Source organism: Lepidothrix coronata, unplaced genomic scaffold (assembly GCF_001604755.1).
Source record: "Lepidothrix coronata isolate B3197 unplaced genomic scaffold, Lepidothrix_coronata-1.0 Scaffold129, whole genome shotgun sequence".
NCBI classification, from domain to species: domain Eukaryota; kingdom Metazoa; phylum Chordata; class Aves; order Passeriformes; family Pipridae; genus Lepidothrix; species Lepidothrix coronata.
The window spans coordinates 1980339-2000202 of record NW_016690309.1 but is presented as its reverse complement, the minus strand read 5'-3'; the positions used below and the strand labels follow the sequence as shown (position 1 = coordinate 2000202).

The 19864-nt window shown below is 40.3% G+C and overlaps 1 protein-coding gene across 4 annotated transcripts in view; it reads left to right on the top strand.

Moving 5' to 3' along the window:
- The window catches only part of MPPED1 (metallophosphoesterase domain containing 1), a 56523-nt gene that overhangs the window by 11032 nt on the left and 25627 nt on the right, over positions 1 to 19864 (top strand). For all 4 annotated transcript variants that reach the window (XM_017826683.1, XM_017826682.1, XM_017826684.1 and 1 more), the window contains exons 2-3: positions 2139 to 2401; positions 7464 to 7645. In XM_017826683.1, the coding sequence (XP_017682172.1) occupies positions 2250 to 2401; positions 7464 to 7645 (334 nt within the window). In that variant the 5' untranslated portion in view covers positions 2139 to 2249. The remainder of the gene's footprint in view (positions 1 to 2138; positions 2402 to 7463; positions 7646 to 19864) is intronic.

Sequence of the window (19864 nt, the reverse complement as noted above, 5' to 3'; positions counted from 1 at the left end):
CCCTTCCCAAGCCTTCCCTTCCCTTCCCAAGCCTTCCCTTCCCTTCCCAAGCCTTCCCTTCCCAAACCTTCCCAAACCTTCCCTTCCCAAACCTTCCTTTCCCAAACCTTCCCTTCCCTTCCCTTCCTGTTTTGCAGGTAGTTCAAACCCCTTATGTAGAGCTGTGGAATCATAAATTATTTATCTTACTGGAGAATATTTCTAGAGGTCACCAGTTTCTGATAGTTTCCTTCAAACCAGAAGTAGGTTCACTTAGAACAGTTTGCCCCCCCTAAAATCTCTGACCTTGCCTATTCGAACTTCTTTGCGAGTGCATCATTTAATACAGGAAGCTCCTTGGGGAGGGTTCTTCACATCTGCTGTCATAATTTCTTATTTCCTAAATGCAGCAATTTGTACTTGAGTATTCTTACCAGGATTGTGCCTCCCTTCCCTCCCCCTTCTCTGGCACATTCCTTTGTGGTGCTTCTTGTGTTTGAAATCCCGAATCTTCCCCGTTGTTATTCCAGCGTTTCCTTACCCCTCGATTCTAGGGGAGGGCATGAAGGAATCTGCTCCTTTATTCTCAGGCTGTTTTCCTGCGGCTTGTTAGTGACAGCAAGTTGTCATCATTTTACAGCCATTCAGCCGGTAACAAAACCAAGTGGAATCTCTCATTTCAGCTCCCCGGGAACAAGATTTCCCCAAACAAAAACTCGCCACCACTTCTTGGAGCACTCAGCCTCTGTTAGTAGCTAAGCAGAGGACCGAAGCCCAGTTTTATAAAGATGTTTAGGTGCTTGACTGCCGCTAAAACTGAATTGGACCTAAGTACCTGTAAATAGCTTTAAAACTTCGAGTGACTATGAAGGCCTCCCTCATCCATCACTCTTGGCAGTGGTCCCCTCAGAATGGAAGTGAGGCACATCAGCAAGGTCACAGAAAATACTTCCAGTCCTGCTTTCCAGAAACTGCACAGATTAAGTGAATTGCTGCATTCTAGCGTGGTTTTTTATGAAATACATCTTCTGAAGCAGATTGCTTGTATTCCCTAGAAGAAAAGAGCCCTTGCTTGCATGAAAGCAAATATTTAAGTCAGACAACTTTTAAAAAGGATGTAAAATTATACTATAAAAATACCCACCTTTATAGCTTATAATCCATTTTTTATTAAAGCTGGGAAATAAAAGTAAAATTCACATTCAAATTACTTTCTGCTGTTTCTAGGGGATACTCTTTGCATTCCAGTTGGTTTCACTTGGCTCTTTCTCTACCCATTTTCAGTGCTGCTGTTCTAGACTCGCATAACCCTCAGGGAAAAATTTATTCCCAAACATAAAACCTGTATGGATTTTACATTTTTAATATTTAGTAACATTTAACTGTGTGTTAGCCTTGGAATCACTTTGTTTTCCAGTGCACCCAGAACGCTGGGCTAGTGCTGACTGAAAAGTGTTTGAAGGGGGGAGGCTTTCATACTTGTGCCAGGAGTTCCCTCAGTGACACTGTAAAACCAGGAGCAAGTGCAGAGAAGGCCATTTATTCTGGTTTTTTTGGTGTAAAGAACAACCACTTGCAATGATTCCTTGCAATAAATGTCGCAGACTTTGGGAAGATTTGGTTCACAGAATCACAAAATCACAGGATATTCTGAGTTGGAAGGGATTTAAAGTCCAGGTCTTCAGTGAATGGCCCCCCCAGGGATTGAACCCACACCTTGGCAGCATCAGCACTGAGCTAATCTCAGGGTTGAACTGGTTCTTGTTTAATTAACTTGCACTTTTGTTGTGCACAGTCACTTTCAGGTTCTGTGGGGTTTTTTTGAGGGAGGATGGGGAACAAACATTCATCAGTGTAATAAATAAGGAAGTCAGTGGTAGTGTTGGAGAAACACTCGATGCGCCTTTCTGAATGCCTATCTTGTCTTTTAGGTTTGTATTAAATGTTTAAAGTATTTGAGCAAGTTCTTTAGCAAGTTTACTTTCAATCCATGCTCCCCAACTAAAGCATGTTCCTCCAGTTGCTGGGTTGGAAAGCTCTGTGATGAGTCCTTGGAGGAGTCTTTGTCCTCCATGTCTCCCCGTCACCTTCGTCGTGTTAAACAAAGCGAATCCCAGGCAGCCCAACAGTTACTCTCCATCTCTCCCATCTGCTTTCAGGTGTTTCCGAGGGGGCTGTGCTGTTGGGGTGAGATGTCCTGGTGCTCTCCCATGGACGTAGGGAGATAGCAGACATGATCCCCTGAGGAGGCCGAGCCCCGCGCTGCAAGCATGGCCTTCGCCCAGTCGCACATCATGGCAGCCCGCAGGCACCAGCACAGCAGGCTCATCATCGAGGTGGACGAGTACAGCTCCAACCCCACGCAGGCTTTCACCTTCTACAACATCAACCAGGGACGTTTCCAGCCACCACACGTGCAGATGTGAGTATTACAGTTCTGTCCCTGCTCCAGCCCGGCCTCCCTGGGTGTTCTTGCTGTGTTGGACCAGTCAGGAGGAATTCGAGGAACTGCTGCCTTTCTAATAATAATTACTGAAACGATACAAAACCAGCCCATTTGCAAGGCAGTTTGTTAAAGGAGGGGAGAAAGATTGCTCCACTAGTGTAATACATTATGCTTAGGTATTAAAAAGAGAAATGAACGGTGAGCAGTGGCAATAAAACACGAGATGCTACAAGGGTGATACTTTCTGCGATCTTAATAATGTTTGTTTGCTCTGTGCAGTTGCATATTGATGCACAGAGCTCTTGGAAATACCCCAGCCCCTGTCTGTCCAACACATACTGTTTGGTTGGTTATATTACAGCTACATACAAGGGAAAAATCATCTCAATAAATAAAATAGTGTGGGCACCCATCCGACAACTTACTCTCATTCCGATGTGCCGAAAATGCCAAGTGCTTAAAGAGTGATTAAAATACTGTGTTTGTTTCTGACTTCTTATATAATGACAACATCAGTGAAATTAACTGCTCTAGATGATTTACTTGTAACGTAAAGTGGAGAATTATAATTACAAAATGAAACCTGCCATAAAGTTTAGAGCCAGAAGGAAGAGCAAAACAGTAAAAGCTATTACAAATAAATTAAGTATAAAATTCTACTGTAAAATATTTTTATAGGGAATAAAAATGTCTGCACCATTTTACTGTGTTTATTAAAGAGAGAAGCAGCCTTATCTTTAGATCAGAAGGCTGTTTTTTCGGTTTTTAAAGGGAACTTCTTTCCTTTAGGAAGACTGAACAAATAATCATCTTGTTCACATTTTTGGTGTTTAATATGATTTAATAATTTACAAATTAGGTTATGATTTCTGCAGCTAAAAAACTAAGCACTGAATGCTATGTGTCACTTTAGTGAATGCTTATGAACGTTATTTGGCATAAATTAGATTATGTAAAAAGAATCAGAAGACTAACGTGTGTATCAGGATGGTGAGCAAACACTCAGTTTTTGTGGGCAGTGTATTATGGTCTGTGATGGGGTTTTTTAGATCCCACTGAAATGCAAACAGTAAAGTGGGTTGAATGTTAGCACTGGTTAGTTGTATTACAGCTACATACAAACATCTTTAGTTTATAGAGCTGGCAAATGGTAGCAAAAGTACAAACAAACAAATATAGGTTCAGAAATACTTTTACAAATGAAAATGCCAGATGCAGGTTGATTTGATGAGGCTTAGCTGTTTTCTGTGAATAGTCAGACAGCTCCTGGGCACTCAGAAATTTGTTTCCTGGTCTTAAAAGCCAAATGTTTTTTACTGGGCTGTAAGCAAGTTATTTATTTGTATCCACTTGGTACTCAACAATATGCTGTTTAAACTTCTAACCACTAAGAAATTATGGTACTGGAGGGCTTGGACAATCAACTACATGATAGAAATTCAGCACCTGAGCAAATAGTTGAAAATAAGCTGTCCTTAGAAAATGGTTCCTCAGAAGAGTTTAGCAGTCTCTCATGAATGATTAATACTATTGGAGAAGCTTGTGCAAATAGGAAAACAGGCCAAATCAATTGGAACATGTACCACAATCTGACCTACTCTTCCTCCTCATACAGAAATTGTAAATGTTTCTTGAATACCAGCAGGATTGCTTTTGCCTCCTACCAATGAATAGAATGGTAACAAAGAAGGGAGAAGGAGACATAGAAAGGGTAACAAAAGCACCTTTTATTCCCATGATTGTCGTGGGTGAAAGCTCTGTTTCCGTGAACTCAGGTTTTGTCCTTAACTTCAGGGAGGTGAAGGCTTTGTGCATAGTTCCAAACACCTACATTAGTGATGTTTTAGGCAACCACAGAGAGATTTCACACAGACCTGTTAACATCTGAGCCCACAGTAAACTGTTTTAACCACGGGGGTCCTCCTTTTCTTCTGCCTTCAGTCCTGCAGATCTTCCTTGGTCCTCTGTGAAGTCTGACATTTCTCCTTTCACGTTTTAGCTCCTTCAGGACTTTTCTAGACCTGTCACAATCTGGCATCCCTGTGCTTATGAGATGGCTGGGTTGCCACTGACGAGAAGGGTGGTAAATTCTACCAGTGTTTTCAAGCCCATCAGTCATTTCTGGAAAGTCCTTGTCTTGCCCCTTTGTGTAACCACTGAAATCCGGCGTACAAACCAACCTCTGGAAGTGTTTTTTTTGCTCTGAGATTTTTCAGCTCAGCTTTTCAATTTCTCTCGCAAGTTTTCGTGCTGATTTAAAGAAAAAACAAAAGCATTTGCACAAAAAATAATCAGCAGATCTGTATTCCTCTGCTCACGCTGCAAGCTGTGCATTGGGTGTTGGTGTGACAGCTGCTGTGGGAACATGTTACACGAGAATATGGGGATTGAGCCTTCAGAAATTATTTCCAGTAATACAACTTAGATGTGTTTGTGAAACTTGACATATGTTTTTACCTATATACGGTCTCAGTGTGTGCATATCACTTCAAGATGAAAAACCTGCATCTCATTTATTTGCCTTTTTTTTTTTTTTTGCATTGATGTTGTTTTCCCATGAAAATTCTCTGGCCTATTGCACAGAATTTAAAAGTTGCACATAACCTCTGCTGTCCACATCTTCCCCATGCCCATCCAAACTATAGGAAAAAAGCACATGCATTATGTGCTACATGGGATTTCCATGGCATGTCTGTTGTTTTTAACATTCAGCTTCTCATGTGAGGTGCCTGATACTCCCTAACACCCAACTTACTGCTGGGCCGAGCTCTGAAAGGATTCTGAAGGAGAAGCAGTACCTGCTTTGAAGGCTGCTCTGCCATGAAAGGTCAAAAAGTAATATTTTAGACCAGTCCATGTGTTAGACTGGACCAACCCTTATGTAGTGCCAGGGTAATATGCATAATTTAGAGCTGGCTTACTAATTCAACCTGTAACTCACTTGGGGAGGTCTTGGGCAGGGAGAGCAATAATTTGTGTCTGCTGAGCTGGTGTTTAATCCTTTCAGCTTGAACAGCTGCAAAGGTAGGCAGGGTCAGCTCCTCGTCCTTTGACTCTTGGTGATGGTCCTGTGCATGGACTTGGTGATTCTTGTGGGTCCTTTCCAGCTCAGCACATCCTGTGATTCTGTGGGTTTTACCCAGTTCATTTTGTGGCAGAATTGTGTGAAGTGAATGTATTACCCTTCACACAGCTCACACCTTATGGCAAAGCCTCCCCAGTCTAAACCCCACCATTCACCACCCGTATTCCTTTGCACCCCTCTTACCTCCCCCCTCCACCCCTTGTGGCAGCTCTGTTCTTCTGTTCTTCTCCCAAACAGAGGCATTTTTACCATCAAACTCTTTTTCTTCACCTGGCCTCTGTGGTCCTCTTGCAGCACACACACTCCCTCAACCCTACAAGTATTTTCAGGGTCCAAACATTCCAAACACTCTCTGTCAGCCAAGTTTTGCAGTTCCCACTAGGTCCTTGCTTACATATCTGGGTATTCATTAGGTGGGATTTGATCCCAGCTGGTTTTGCTCCTCACCTCACATTTCAGTACTTTTCTGTTCAAAAACTGGAACTTCAGAAAGACAACTACAAGGTGCTGGCACTAAAAGGCTGTTTCTCCAGTATTGCTGTAAAAAAACCCCAGCATTCCTTCTTCCTATAAAGGTATGGGTGCAAAAGAATTTGTTCATGCTCTAGTTTTGTAGTTACAGCGTAGAAGATGCTAAGAGCTTTTTTTTTTTGTATTTAACAAGATTTGAATGTTTTAGATTTATTCCTCACTCTCTCACCAATCCCGTGTGGTTGTCGAAAACGCCTCTAAATTTCACAGAATTCTTTGGCATAGGGAAAAGATGGAGTGATTAAAGATTATTATCTTATGACTTTTAAGAAATAAAATACTTTTAAAAAATTTACTTAGGAACAGATGTAGTACTATTAATAGCAAAAATATATTATTTTTTTTTTTCTGAGTTTGTTTATGTAAAAGTAAGCTCCTAAATTGAAGCACAACCAGCAAGGGATAGAAATGTGTGTTATATACAGCAACAGTGAACAAAACTAATTTTATTTGTCCTTTCAAAATAAATGTTGCAAAAGTAAAATAGTTCACAACAACTCTGTATATCTCTCTGGTTTCTAGTGGCACAAATATAACTCTTGCACCTCTGGCTTTTGGATTTTATTCCACCAGAGTTCCCTAACTGGGATAACAGATACAGTATAGCTGTATATGGATACATTTGCTTCTATGTAGTCCAACAAAATATGGATTGAGGTTAAAAAGATTGATTTGAAAATAAGGTGTTCTCTGCTTTCCTCTCCTAAATCATGAGTAAGTCTCATCAAACTGGGTCAGATCTTTGCATTCCCTCAGTTTTGAATCTTGATTTTGGGCTCTGAACAATGCAGCCTCACCCCTCGCAGCATTTCATTTCATTTAGTATAATTAAGCCCAGAAAGTCACCACATTTGTCCTGACAATAGTGAGGCTTTAATGTACATTTACAGCTGTTGGGAGAGTTCTCGTGTTGTTCTGCATTAACACACTCAAACATATCTCCAAAACGTGTTAATTAAATTTGCTGGAATTATGTAACTTGCAGGGGGGGGAAAAAAAGTTCTAATTAGAAAAAACACATTTAAATGTATTTATGTATCTCAAAGAAATCTCTTCCCTGTGTACCGTGTAATCATGTTTAAACAATGAAATGGGATAGTGCTATTCCTTTGAAACTGGCAATGCCTTTGATTTATTTGTAAGTATTTGTGTCAGAGTTACTGCCATAGTCCAATCTCTTCTCCTTAATCTCTTGAAGTTAATCTATCTACCAAAAAACACCGAAAATGCTGTGCTGTGAACATCAAGAATTTTTACACCTCCTGTTAGTGTTAGCTTTGTTTTAATAAATCCTTCCATCAGGCAGATTCAGAGGCCTGTGTAATCTTTTGTAAAGGTAGAAAAAACAGCGTTGGAATAGCGAAGCAGACACTACAAAGTACGTAAATACTTCCTAACCTTGTTACGATGCCTTTCCTGCAGGGTTGATCCGGTGCCCCACGACGCTCCCAAACCTCCAGGATATACACGATTTGTCTGTATTTCTGATACTCACTCAAGAACTGATCCCATCCAAATGCCATATGGAGATGTGTTAATACATGCTGGTGATTTTACTGAGCTGGGACTTCCTAGTGAAGTAAAAAAATTCAACGAGTGGCTAGGTAGGTACTGCTTTCTGTGTGCATCTGAAAGCACATTTGTTTACTGATTGTATCTGCCCCTTCTGCCTCCCAGTAAAAACCACCATGCTCTCAGAAATCATGAATATTAATTTGACTTTTAAATTGGAATGGCAACGAGCTGGAATCGTTGTTTTTCACAAATATTTTTGCATTTTTCCAACGGAGCAAATAGGATTTGTGAGACTATTCATCTGTTCTGCCTTCACACTCCCAAGTGTACATTAAGCAACTTCTGGGTGATAGCAACAATTTAAGTCAGTAGGCCTTTAATGATTTACATAAAACCTCTTCCATACATTGTTACGGCTTTCCTTCTTCCCCATCCCCCCCCCCCCAAAAAAAAAAAAGTTGTTGTGACTGAAAACATTTGTCTGTTTAACCCTGGAGGCTCATAGTTGTGCTGTTTTTTTTTTAATCTGAGGCTCAGCTGCACCACAGTGATGAATTCCAAACAAAGCAAACCGTGTGCCCGTGGTTGCTGCCTTGGATGTAGCAGACCAGATGTAGATGCCTTCTGTAGGCAAGCCTTGGCATTGGGAGCTGAAATTCTGTTCCACTGGGCAAGAGAGTGGTGATTTACATGTGCTTCTGCAATGTTTTGTGTATGCTTTAAAAAAAAAATGACAGTGAAAATTGGAAAGCAGGCACTGTATCCAGATAAAAACCCTGCTCGGTGCTGTTCCTGCAGCACTGCAGGTACCTTAATTTAGAATAAAAGTGGCTTCTGATACTTCATTAACAAAAAAAAAGGGTGAGAGGGAATGAAGGAGTTGGAGAGAGAAAGGACACAGTTTAAGGGGAACAGATTTCAAGTTTTCTGTGGATGTATTTGCATTTTTTTCCCTGTCTCTTTTTTTTTTTTTTGGTACATATTACAGCATTCCGCCCTGGGAAGGCACAAAGCAGACAGATGCATGTAGGCTGAAATGGAATATATAAAAAAAAAAAAAAAAAGAAAAGTCAGGACTTCACAATTTAAACAAATATTTACTAGCAAATAATTATCAGCAGGGCTGATAAATATTTATTTGAGCTCAGCAACCCAATAATGTGTCCCACACGGAATAATTGCATTATTCTGCGAGTATTAAGGTAGGAACAGTGTGTGGAAGTGATATATTGATGTAGTGCCATCACCTCTTGTCTCTGCACCCAAAAGGAGGAGGGTGGTTATAAAACAGAAAGCAAGTTTTGACCCTGTTGTGTAGGTCTGTACCATGTCTTATAATAATGTCCTGAAAATAGCATGTACAAGTTATACAAACCATATGGTTATCCTTCTAAATAATATCCATTTTATTCATCTACTGGTGTGGGAAGAGAAGTGCTTGGGGATATTGCTGGCAAGGATGGGGGCTACACACGGTTTCTGTGCATGGTCTCTTCATCATTTTCATTCCCAAAAAAAAGGGCTTAATTTTCTGACTTTTCAGTCAGAAATTGCTTCCAATTTCCTGGTAGCGTGCAGTTTGGGAAAAGGTGATCTTGGTGGTTCGAGCTAAATATTTGCAGGAGCATCTTTGAGATACAGAAATGTAGCAAGTTAAAGGTTTTTTTAGCTTCTTGGCAATTTAAAAAAAAAAAGAAAAAAGAAAAAAGGGAAGATCTAATTTAATTTTTAATAAATTTTTGTTCATTTTAAATGGACAATTTATCAACTCTTGAATATCTTGAGTGTTTACAAAATCTGTAGTAAACAGCAGAATGGTTAAAAGTGTTCCTTTCAAGAAGGAATTTTAGAAGTTTTTGCTGGCTGTCCGTTTTGTTGTGAAAGGGAGTGGTCCCCAACAGTTTAGGTTTTTCTAGAGGGCTACTTCCAGTACCTTCCACTACTTTGCAGCTCCCTCAGCCTACCCAACCTTCTCCTTCCTCCTTGTCTTAATATTTTACTCGTTTCTAGAGAAAATAAGAGACAGATCTGGCATTGACTTTGACCTCCACTGTCGTTCTTGCTGCTGCTGCCAAACTTTCCTGTCCATTCTTTCATGTCCATGGCACAGGGCTCCCTTTCCACTTATTTTGTTCTCTGTCTTCTGCTGTCATTAGATTACAACTTGGGATAAACACCAGAATACTTGTATGGTCCAGCTTCCCTTCATCTCATCTCCCTCTCAAGCCTGAGATACATTCCCTTCTCCTGCTTTTGCTCCATGTTTTTGTGTGTAGCATTGATTCTTACCTCTTAATTTTCTGTTCTGTCATGCCCTATTAGGTCTGTGCCACTCTGGTCTATCTCTGGTTCATCTTTTCAGATCAACTTGCCCTTCAGCGAGTTCAGATTTTATCTTTCTGCTTTACATAAAACTTCCTGTGCCTGTCTGATGGAAAATTTATCTTACATTAACATCATTAACTTCCATGGACCTTATGGTTACACCAAGCACATGCTCAAGTGTTGTGCTAATAGAGGCACGTTGGCTTGCTGAGTCATCCCCTGAAATATGTTCTCTCTTTTTTTCTGACTCTATGTGGGCACACAGGAAGGCCTGGACCATCTCAGATGACACAACTCATGGTCCTGGTGCTTTATCTGCCCTTCACTCACCCACTTTCGTATTTTTTGCTCTTCTGACCCTTAAATCCCTCTGCTTGATTTCGTTTCCATTCGTTCTTTTTGGTAATTAGTTGTTTCCTCTCATGTTTTGTTTCTGCTAAACTCCCTCTCCCCTTCTCAGGGAGGGTCTTGAGGTTTTACCAGGGCCAGGTTTAACTCTGTGGAAGAGATGAAATGCTGGTGATAACTGGATATGCTTATTTTCTCAGCTGTCTCTGGCAGGCACTCCAAGGGCTCCTGCAGCCACAGCATTACTTTGTATTAAATACATAGGGGTTTAATTTCTTAGTTCTTAAATTGCCTTTTGGATCTGTGCAAATTTTGAGTGCAGACACAGAGTTCCACAATGTGACAGGGATGGTGGGGAGGACTGTGCTTATTTTGAACCTGTCACCTGCTCATTTCATTTGGTATTTCCTAATACTGGAAGAGGGAAGTGATTTTCATCTTCGTTCTGCTTAAGAATTTATAGGCTCGTCCCATATCTGCCTTTAAGATATTTTTAAGGCTGAAGACTGTTCAGAAGTCCTTAAATGCCTTTGATCACCTATGTCACTCTTTGTACCTCTTTGTATCCTTTTAGAAATGATGAGACCAGACCTGCACACGATCTCAGAACACCACAGATTTATTCCCCGGCAAATGAGATTTCCTAGTTCTCTTTTCCTTTCTGGTGTTGTGGATTATTGTGTTTTCATTTCTAACTGTGTGACTGAACAATGAGATGGCATTGTCATAAAATTTCCTAATATAATTCTATCAACTCTTTCCTGTATGGTAATACCTTGCTCAGAACCCATCACTGTATCTACAGTTGGTGTGTTTTTTCCAGCACTTGAATTACTCTGCATAAATTTATGTTCAGTCTCATCTGTCCTCTTATTGCCCAGTCATGCAATATCATGAAGTGAGATTTCTATTTTGCTAAACTTTTTTAGGGTAACTTAGAAAATTAAGGGAAGAGGGGCCGAATAGTCAGTTTACAAAGCCTATGAACATTGCCAACCCGGTCATTTCCCTCCTTTTTTTTTTCTTAATTGACCTTTCTCCTCTTTTCATACTTCTATTTTCCTCCTTTTTTTTTTTTAATCTAGTTTGTTCTCTTACTGTATTTTTGAATTTGAAAATCCAGTTTTGGAGAATCAGGAAAAAATGAAGTACAAAATCTGTATTATGGTAGGACTGAACAGAAGGCCACGAAGCCAGGGAAACTTGCTAATGACATTACAAGGATGACTTTGAACATATGCTGATTTTCCAGCATGCCCAGGAGATTTTAACAGATAACACTTTGAACAGCCAAAAAGGATTTGGGGGAATTGTTTCTAAATGCATTGACCTGTTAAAACTGGTCCAGAGGAGGGTCAAGAAAATGATCAGAGGGCTGGAGCATCTCTCCTAGATGACATCATAAGATACATCAGGCTCACTATGCACAGCAGCTTCTCTTTCTCCTCAGCTTTTTCATGATTTTAGTTTTTGTTATTTGTTCCCTACCTGCACATAAATCAAATGTGTTGCAGGACAAACACAAAAACACGTGTCCTGCCTTAGTGCACTCATCAAAGAATGACTCCAAAACTGTCTCTGCTTTTCAATCTCCAGTGTTGTTGGCACTGGAAATTGCCTGCTTGGCTGAGTTGCTCATGTAATTCCCTTTGCTCCAGCCTGGAATATCACTTCCAAGTTGTGGATGCTGCAGGACCCACTTTCACTTGGAGCTTGTGGGTTACTTTCCTGGAAATTTAACGAAATAGCTGATCTGTGGTATAAGTTGCAACACATAATTCCATTCTTTCTCTGAGAAGTCTCTTCTGTGCATGGATTGGAAAGATTACTTAAACTAACACATTTTACAATATATATTATTTCAGTGTGTTTGCTTGAGATTTTCCAGTGTCAAAGACAGACTTCCTGTTTGAAATTCAAGTTCAAGCTAAATTGGGATTAAAAAAAAAAACAAAAACAGAAGGTGGCTTTGAGTTGTGCTGGAAAACAATAATTAGCTCTTCAGAGTATTTTCCTGAGAATGTTGTTTTTATGTGCTTATTGTACACACACACACAGACACACACACACAAAAAAATTACATTATTTGACATGCCCTTTAGGAATTGACCTGAGCAGATTCAGCTCAAAGGATAATATTTTTATTTCAGACTAAAAAAATACTTTAGAGTGAAGAGAGGAACTAGCACTACTAAAATTACCTCTTTCTAGTATTGGATTGTATTAGATCTAATCCTCTAGCATTAAATTCTGCAGACAGAATCAGCTAGTTTTGGTCAATAAACATCATCCCTGCTTTTAAGTTCTTGATAAAAGATCTTCAGAAAAGCCTGGGGTCAGTAGGCTTAGCTTTACTTCTGCTTTATTGCTCAGCTTTGCAAAATGATGGTAGTTATTTTTCTTCCTATCTTAACAGGTATTTTATATTTTTAGGTTCAATAATAGTCACATTTAAAACAGATTAAAATCATGTTGAAGATGAAAAAAAATCAGCTTCAGAGCAGCAAAAGGAATTAAAATTTACAAATTGTAGTCATGCCATTTTGACCATCAGTAATTACACTATTTTTATGTTAATGTAGAAACCCCTTGAAAGAAGTATTTAAGCACTAATTATCTATTTACAAAAGAATGGCTTTGGAAATGCAGTGAAAAACATTGAGCTGTATAGGGATTTAGAACAGATGTCATTTTTAAAAGACTGGGCATACTGAAAAAAAAAAAAAAAGAAAAAGTTGGGTTTTATTGGATTTCTTCAATGTAAGATGGCTTGGATCCATTTGTCCACCTAAGGCTCAGACAGTACAGTAGGGCACAGAAAAGTGCTCTGCAACACACTCTTCCAGTATTTCTCCAGTTTTGGGGAGTTACTCTGTCCTGAAAACTTCAGAATATTAAGTTGGCTGCTGTGAGTCTCAGGAATGTTTTAAGTTACATCCCTGTATCGGGAAGATGATCCAGACCAACTGTTTTCCACATCCTGGTGGTGAGAAGCTGTAGAAGTGGTAGGTGCTGAAGCATTTGTCCTTCATTTCCTCCTTCCAAACACAGGTTTGCTTTTGGGGGATTTCTTGCCCTTTGTACCAATCCTGAGGTGGCTTCTTTCCATGAACGGAGTGGAAAGTAGCCAAACTTCAGGATTCTGAGCCTCTGCTTTCATAAACACTGAGCTGTCTAACCCCTCCAGTGAGTAAAACCCCCAGTGTTAGTCCAGACTAGCAGGTAAGTGTAGCTTCAGGAAGGAGTGCAGAGAAAAATATGGAACTGAAAGGTCTGGAATGTGATTCTGTGAACTGCCACTGCCTCTGGCAGAGAGATTTGAAGAAGGCAGGCAAAACTCTCTGGCAGAGAGATTTGAAGAAGGCAGGAAGACAGGCAACCAAATTCTAGTTAGTCATCTTCAGGTTTGACAGCCTCTTTATTGTTCTTCCCCTTGTAAAATTGTGGAGATGATGCTTGATCCACCTACCATGTGGATTTGTTGGAGGATTAATTATTCTCAGTGCAGCACTTTGAACATCTCTCGTGGAGCACTGTACACAAACATTAAACCTTGTTATTAGTGCTGTGACATGACACACAGCTCTTTGTAGTCTTCCCTTCCACAAGGTGACAACTTGGGAGATGCTGAGAGCACCTTCATGGGATCTGAAGATCTGCACAGGAATCTCTATCAGTGTGCACAAGGATCCATGTAGGAAGTGTAAAACATTTTTTAATTGCTACTTTTTAACTCAGTTCTCTGTCTCCTTTGCTTTCCTGGTCCCCAGATAGATGTTGTAATCAGAACTAGAATATTTTAAAGGCTGTGGTGGAAATTTATGTCCTCAGAAAAATATGTTATTTGAGACTGTAACTATCCCAGAAAGTAAAAAGGAAATAAAACAAAAAACTTTTGGAAATGGACACTGTGACTTAGTGGTTTTCAAGGTATTAAGTGCCACAACCTAAGGGGACACGGCAAAGGAAGGTTCAGTTGTAGTTGTGCAGTTTTGGAGGTGTTTGTTACTGTCCATTGTGGGACAGAAGGTACAGACCTACACAACCTTTTGTCTTGACTCGCTGCAACTGCTCCAATGGCCTAGTTTGCTGCTTGCATTGGGTTGGTTCTGCACAATTACAGGATAATTTAATAAGCCAGGTCAAAAGGAAGCCACTTTTCCCCTAGAAGTGACTTTGACCAGTCATTACAGCTGTGTGGGTGTGTATAAAACACGGTGTATCAACGAGCCTAGGTATGAGTATTACCAGGCATTTTTTAGTTTGATTTGCCTTTGTCTGTTTTAAGAAATCCTGTTTTCCAAATGAGAGCAGCACTGTGTGTGTTTGCTGGTTTAGTGTTTGGTGTAATTACTGGCTTCTTCAGTGCAAGAAAGGCTGGAGGTAGCAGGTTACAGATGACTTGGGGGGGAGTGTTCATTTACGGTATTATTCCAGATTACACACCGTACAAAAAGTATGTTAATGTGAATTTCCCAGACATCAGCCCCAGTGTTGAAACACAGAACTGTCAAAAAGATGCTAAAAAGCAATCTGAGACAGTTAATGCAGCCTTTCCACTATATCACTCACTGCTGCATTCTAAGAGGTTGGAATGAGAGGGAAGAAGCATTAAGTGGGCACTTACATGATTGTCAGTGCTTTTAATGAATACTAAAAATTCTGCTCAGTACCAGGAGAGAAGCAAAGCACACATCTGCCTGTACAAGTTTGCATTTATCTCAGCAGAGTTGGAAGCTGATAACAATTGCAAGCTGCAGAGGAGGTTTGCTGGTTGATAAAGATGCTGAACCTCTCAGTACAAGAGGAGCGTAGACGCCACGAGTTTGCTCTTGAGTTATTTGCAGCGTTGATCTCCCGTTTACTGCCTTGCTGATAGAGCAGGATGAACCTTCAAGCACTCAGAATTCTGCTTTGAACAAACCCAGACGCAGAGAAGCAGCAAACAAAGGCAGGTTGTTGAGCCCTTTGCGTTGTGCAGCTTGTTATTCAAGTTATGGCTCCCCAGCGCTTCAAGTTATTTTGGAAAAAAAAATTATGTTCGCCATAAAAGGGACCTACTGTAGTTTAGGAGTTAAAAATGGCCGCAATCATTTTGTAATTGGTGCATAAACACGCAAAAATTAGATGTTCAGTTGATTTTCTTAATTAGCAATCTACGGTAATGAAGGGAATAAACAAAGATGTTACTAGCTAAACAATATATATATAGATATATATTCTTATACATGTTATATTACCAGAACTCCTATCAGATTCTTAGACTGAGCAAATGAAGGCTAAGAAACTTTCTGAGGAGGGCTTGTAGTTAAGCTTGTAAGATGATAATACCATCTGGCTATATATAAGGTAATTATGAGCTAAATATGATATCCCAGGCTTTTTGATAGTAAAATAACCTCAAATAATAAGGAATTCTATCGATGCAGGAAATTCAGGGAGGAATTTTTTGTGTGATGAATTGTCTTCTAAAGCATTGTACTTCTACAAGTTGTTGGTTTTTTTCCCATAAGAAAAAGGTATCTTTTGCTAAAACTGCTAAATTAAGGGGAAGATGTGTGTCCAGTGTTTTATTGCATGAAAAGGGAGATTACAAAATGGGAAGGAGAGGGGAAAATGAGGCAGGAAAGATAAAGGACCATGTAGCAGAGAAGGAAAAGGAGGGGGAAAATCCCTGATCCCATGCTGAGATAGAGGCTGAAAGAATGATGGTATCTTGGAGCCCCAGCCCAAATTGGCAGAAGGTAAAAGTTGGATGTGGCCTGAAAAAGGAGCCTCTGAAACCCAGCACTGAATTTGAGCCAGTGTGTTCCTGACAGAATTTCAATTTATAAACATTTCTTTTGATTCCAAATTCCAAATAGGACGAAGTGGCTAGAGGTTGATTATGGAGGAAAATAAGTTTAGTTTCTTTCTAGTTAAACATTATGAGAGGAAAAAAAAAACCAACAAACAACCAAACCCTTACTCTAGAATAAAAAGTGAAATTTTGCTTAGCAATGAAATTTTTATTCACCCAAAAATATTTTAAACTGACATTTTGCTTCATTTTGTTTCCTTGGTAATGTCAGAATCACTACATGAATTTCCAAATATATCCCATTCCATCCAAGTGGTATTTTAATAATTTTAATACGGAAAAATGTATAGGTAAAACTTTTCCAACCAATTCTAGTTGTAGTTTGTGTCCAGACTACAGGCATATTTTAGCAGAATCTTCTCAGGCGCCAAGAACAGGAGGATCCCTGGTCTTTGGGTAAAAACACTTAATCTTGTTTTGGCTGGTCAAAAGAAGAGATCAGGAAAAAAAATGCAACATCCCCCCAAATTAATAATTTTTCCTTTTTTTTTTTTTTTTTTTTTGTTTGAAATCATATCTTTGACTCCCATAGCATATGTTCTTGGAAGTGTTTCTTGGCACTCCTGAAGGGCAGATCTGTTCCTTACGTGCTCGCTGCCTTAATTTTTCTGGGAAATTAGTTTTGTCCTGGATATGTGTGCAGAATTCCTGTGACAGCCATAAATTTTCTGTAATGTCATTGTCTACACAGAGCTTCTGTATTAGCAAGTTTTGCTACCTGCCCACCAGCAAAGCCATATGCTGGCATCAAATGTTAATTGGCTATCAGTTGGGTGTTTAGTCCTACTCATCTGCTAAATGAGTGTGAGGAACCTGCACCAAACTTAATGGAATGTGCTCTCCAGTCCTGGGAAAGTGCCACAGATTTGTTCCATTAGAATCACAACACAAAATGAGTTTTTCATTTCTTTTACCATTGCAGGCTCTTTAAAATTCTTGTTTGTTTTCCAGTGTAGATTAAAAATAATCTAGAACCACTCAGGATGGAGGGGAATTGAGTCCAGCCTCCTCTTCAAAGCAGGGCTAGTTAAGAGAGGAGGCTGCTCAGAACCTTGTCCAGTTCAATTTTGAGTGTCTTCAAGGGTGGACACCTCCCAGCTGCTCTGGGCACTTCTTCTGCTCTTTCACCATCCTCATTCTTTCCTTGTACCATGTTCCCACTTGTGTTTGTCACCATTTTTGCACCTCTGAGAAGAGCTTGGCCTTCTCTTTCTCCTGAGCCCGGGCAGTTGCAGACAGAGCAGGGTCTGCCCTCCACCTTCTCCAGGCTGAGCAGACTCAGACCTCAGTCTCTCCCCATATCCCACATTCCCCAGCCATCCCGACACTTTTCCGCTGGACTTGCCTCGGTTTGCAGCAGTTTTTTTTTCACTGAAAGACTCCCACACTCCAGAGGGGGTCAAAAACCACAAAAACACACTGCAGAGTCTTCTTGGATGAAGCTACTCCATCCTAAGCACAGGTGGGGGAATAAACTGATCAACCTGGAAGTGTTTGAATAATCTGAGATCAGGATTGGCGTTAAAAAAATGGAGAAGTGGTTGTTCTAAATTATGAACTCGTGTACAAACGCTGCCATACAGCAGCTATTAGGCCATGTGCTCTTGGGCATGTCTTGGTTGTAACCAAGGACCAAGCCAAGGCTAAAAATTGTGCAGTAGTCTGTGCCTGGGGATGGAAAGGTAGGGATTTGTGTTGGAAGGACATAATGGAATGAGAAAATACAGAGAAATTAATAAAGCATGAAAAGGAAAAGTAAGAAGCTGCAGGTCAGAAGCAGGAAGGAGTTGCTGCTTTAAGGTAGTTTTAAGGTAGGTGCTGATCAGATAGTGCTGATGTTTGGTGGATCTTACTCCTGTGAAAGGCACTTGGAACATTCATTTCTCAGGACTGTGCTGACCTACCAGATTAGATTGTGGTGTTGGTCCCCCTGGGGACTGCTTTACTGCAAAGAGATGTTCAGCACTCTGGAGTGAACATTGGTGAGTGTGGATCACACAGGAAGCAGGGAAGGTGGGAAATATGATAACTGAGGGTCTTCATCTGCAGCTGCTTTTACACATAACAGTTCATGAGAGCAGTGCCTAGCCAAGAACAAGGTTTCAAAGATTTATACTAAGGCTGACTTTGTGCTTCAACAGCACTCGGAGTGAAAAGCAAAGCATGTTCTAAAGTCTTCTAAGGAAAAAGGTTTGAACAAAATATCTTTTTTTTTAATAATTTTTTTATTTAAATAATATTTAAAGGGTGAAGAGGAAGAGTTGAGGAGACAAAGAGAGGGAATTAGTTTTACCACGGCCTGGCGTGGAATGAAAGAAAAAAAAAACCAGCTAACTGAGCTGCAAACTCATCAAAAAACACAGTTGTTAATTGAAAAGCTGACAGACCTGTAACTACAGCAGCACTTCTGGCCTCCACTGTAATAAATGTAACTGTACATTTAGAGTAATTTGCTAATTTGCCTAAGTAACACCCACAGACAGGAACATGACATAAATACATTAGTGGAAGCAACAACTATAACCAGCTCACACAGGTTCTTGGCTGCTAGATGGATGGATCAGATGAGCTGGAAAAGACTTACAAAACAGAACAGAAATGGAATTGTTAGCAATACTGTGGGTTTCTTTCTTTTCCTGTTTCCCAAGAATTCTTTTAGGCCTGTAGATGCCCATGCATATGGCAGCATGTAAACAGCATTTTTCACTTGTGTGTGTATGTGTGCACACACCTGGGAAACTTGTGGGGGTGGAGGACACATCTGCAGAAGGCTGTTTGAGAAGCAAAAAGGAAAAGTCTTTCAGGTAAATGATTGAATCTTCAACATTTAAATAAATACATGAAAAGAGTTTCTGTTAAGTATTCTGAAGACACATATGTCTTGGGTCCACAGGAAAGACTGGAATCTGTACACTCAGTTTTCCTAATACAGGTGTTACAAGTGTCTGAAACTTGTACTTAAGAATTACCCTCATCTTTTCATCTGGCAGAGTTCAACACTGTGTCTTCTGTTTCCCTGACTCTGAATCACACTGTTGCATTTTATTCTGAAGTCCTATCATATCAACTTTTGCCACTGCTAAAGATTTCTATGTTATCAGCAAGACACTTTTAGAATTAAAAAAACCCCACGAGATTGCTGCTGTGCAAGGTGGGTTTGATTTTCCATAAAATACTTCTTTTCTGGTCCCAGTCTCCTCTTCTGACTGTCCTCAAGTTCACAGTGCACAAACAAAGCTGGTGAATGCAGCTTTACATAGTTTCTGTCTTTGTTTCCTCTCAGATGTACTTAAAGGTTTCTGTTGAGCTTTTTGAGGCAGCTGATGCCAACTCCCAGGGGCAGAATCCAGGGAATAACCAAAGGCAGAGTCGGGTGGAAAGTTTCTGTTTCGGTGCTGCTCTCAGGAAGAACCCACGTGTGTGGGCATATGTATCCCTGCCTTCCTCAGGAGGTTGTGCTGAGGTTTTTCACTAAATACGGGTTGTAAAATATTCTCGAACATGAGTCACTTTAAATTATAGTCCGCGGATCCGAGGAAGTCACTGAGAAAATGGAGCAGGGGAAAAACACGGGATAGAGGCAGACTGTGAGATTTCTCTGTGGGATGTGGGTTTTTGACAGCTGAACCAAATCCCTGCCTTCCTTGAAGGCTTGATATTAATGTCGGGGCAAAGAGGGCAGCAGCCCCCTCTGGCTGACCCGAGCTGTGAGGGTGTTAGAGCTCTTCAGCACGAGCTGACAAAGACCTGAGCTCTGGGAGAAGGGAGCTGACGT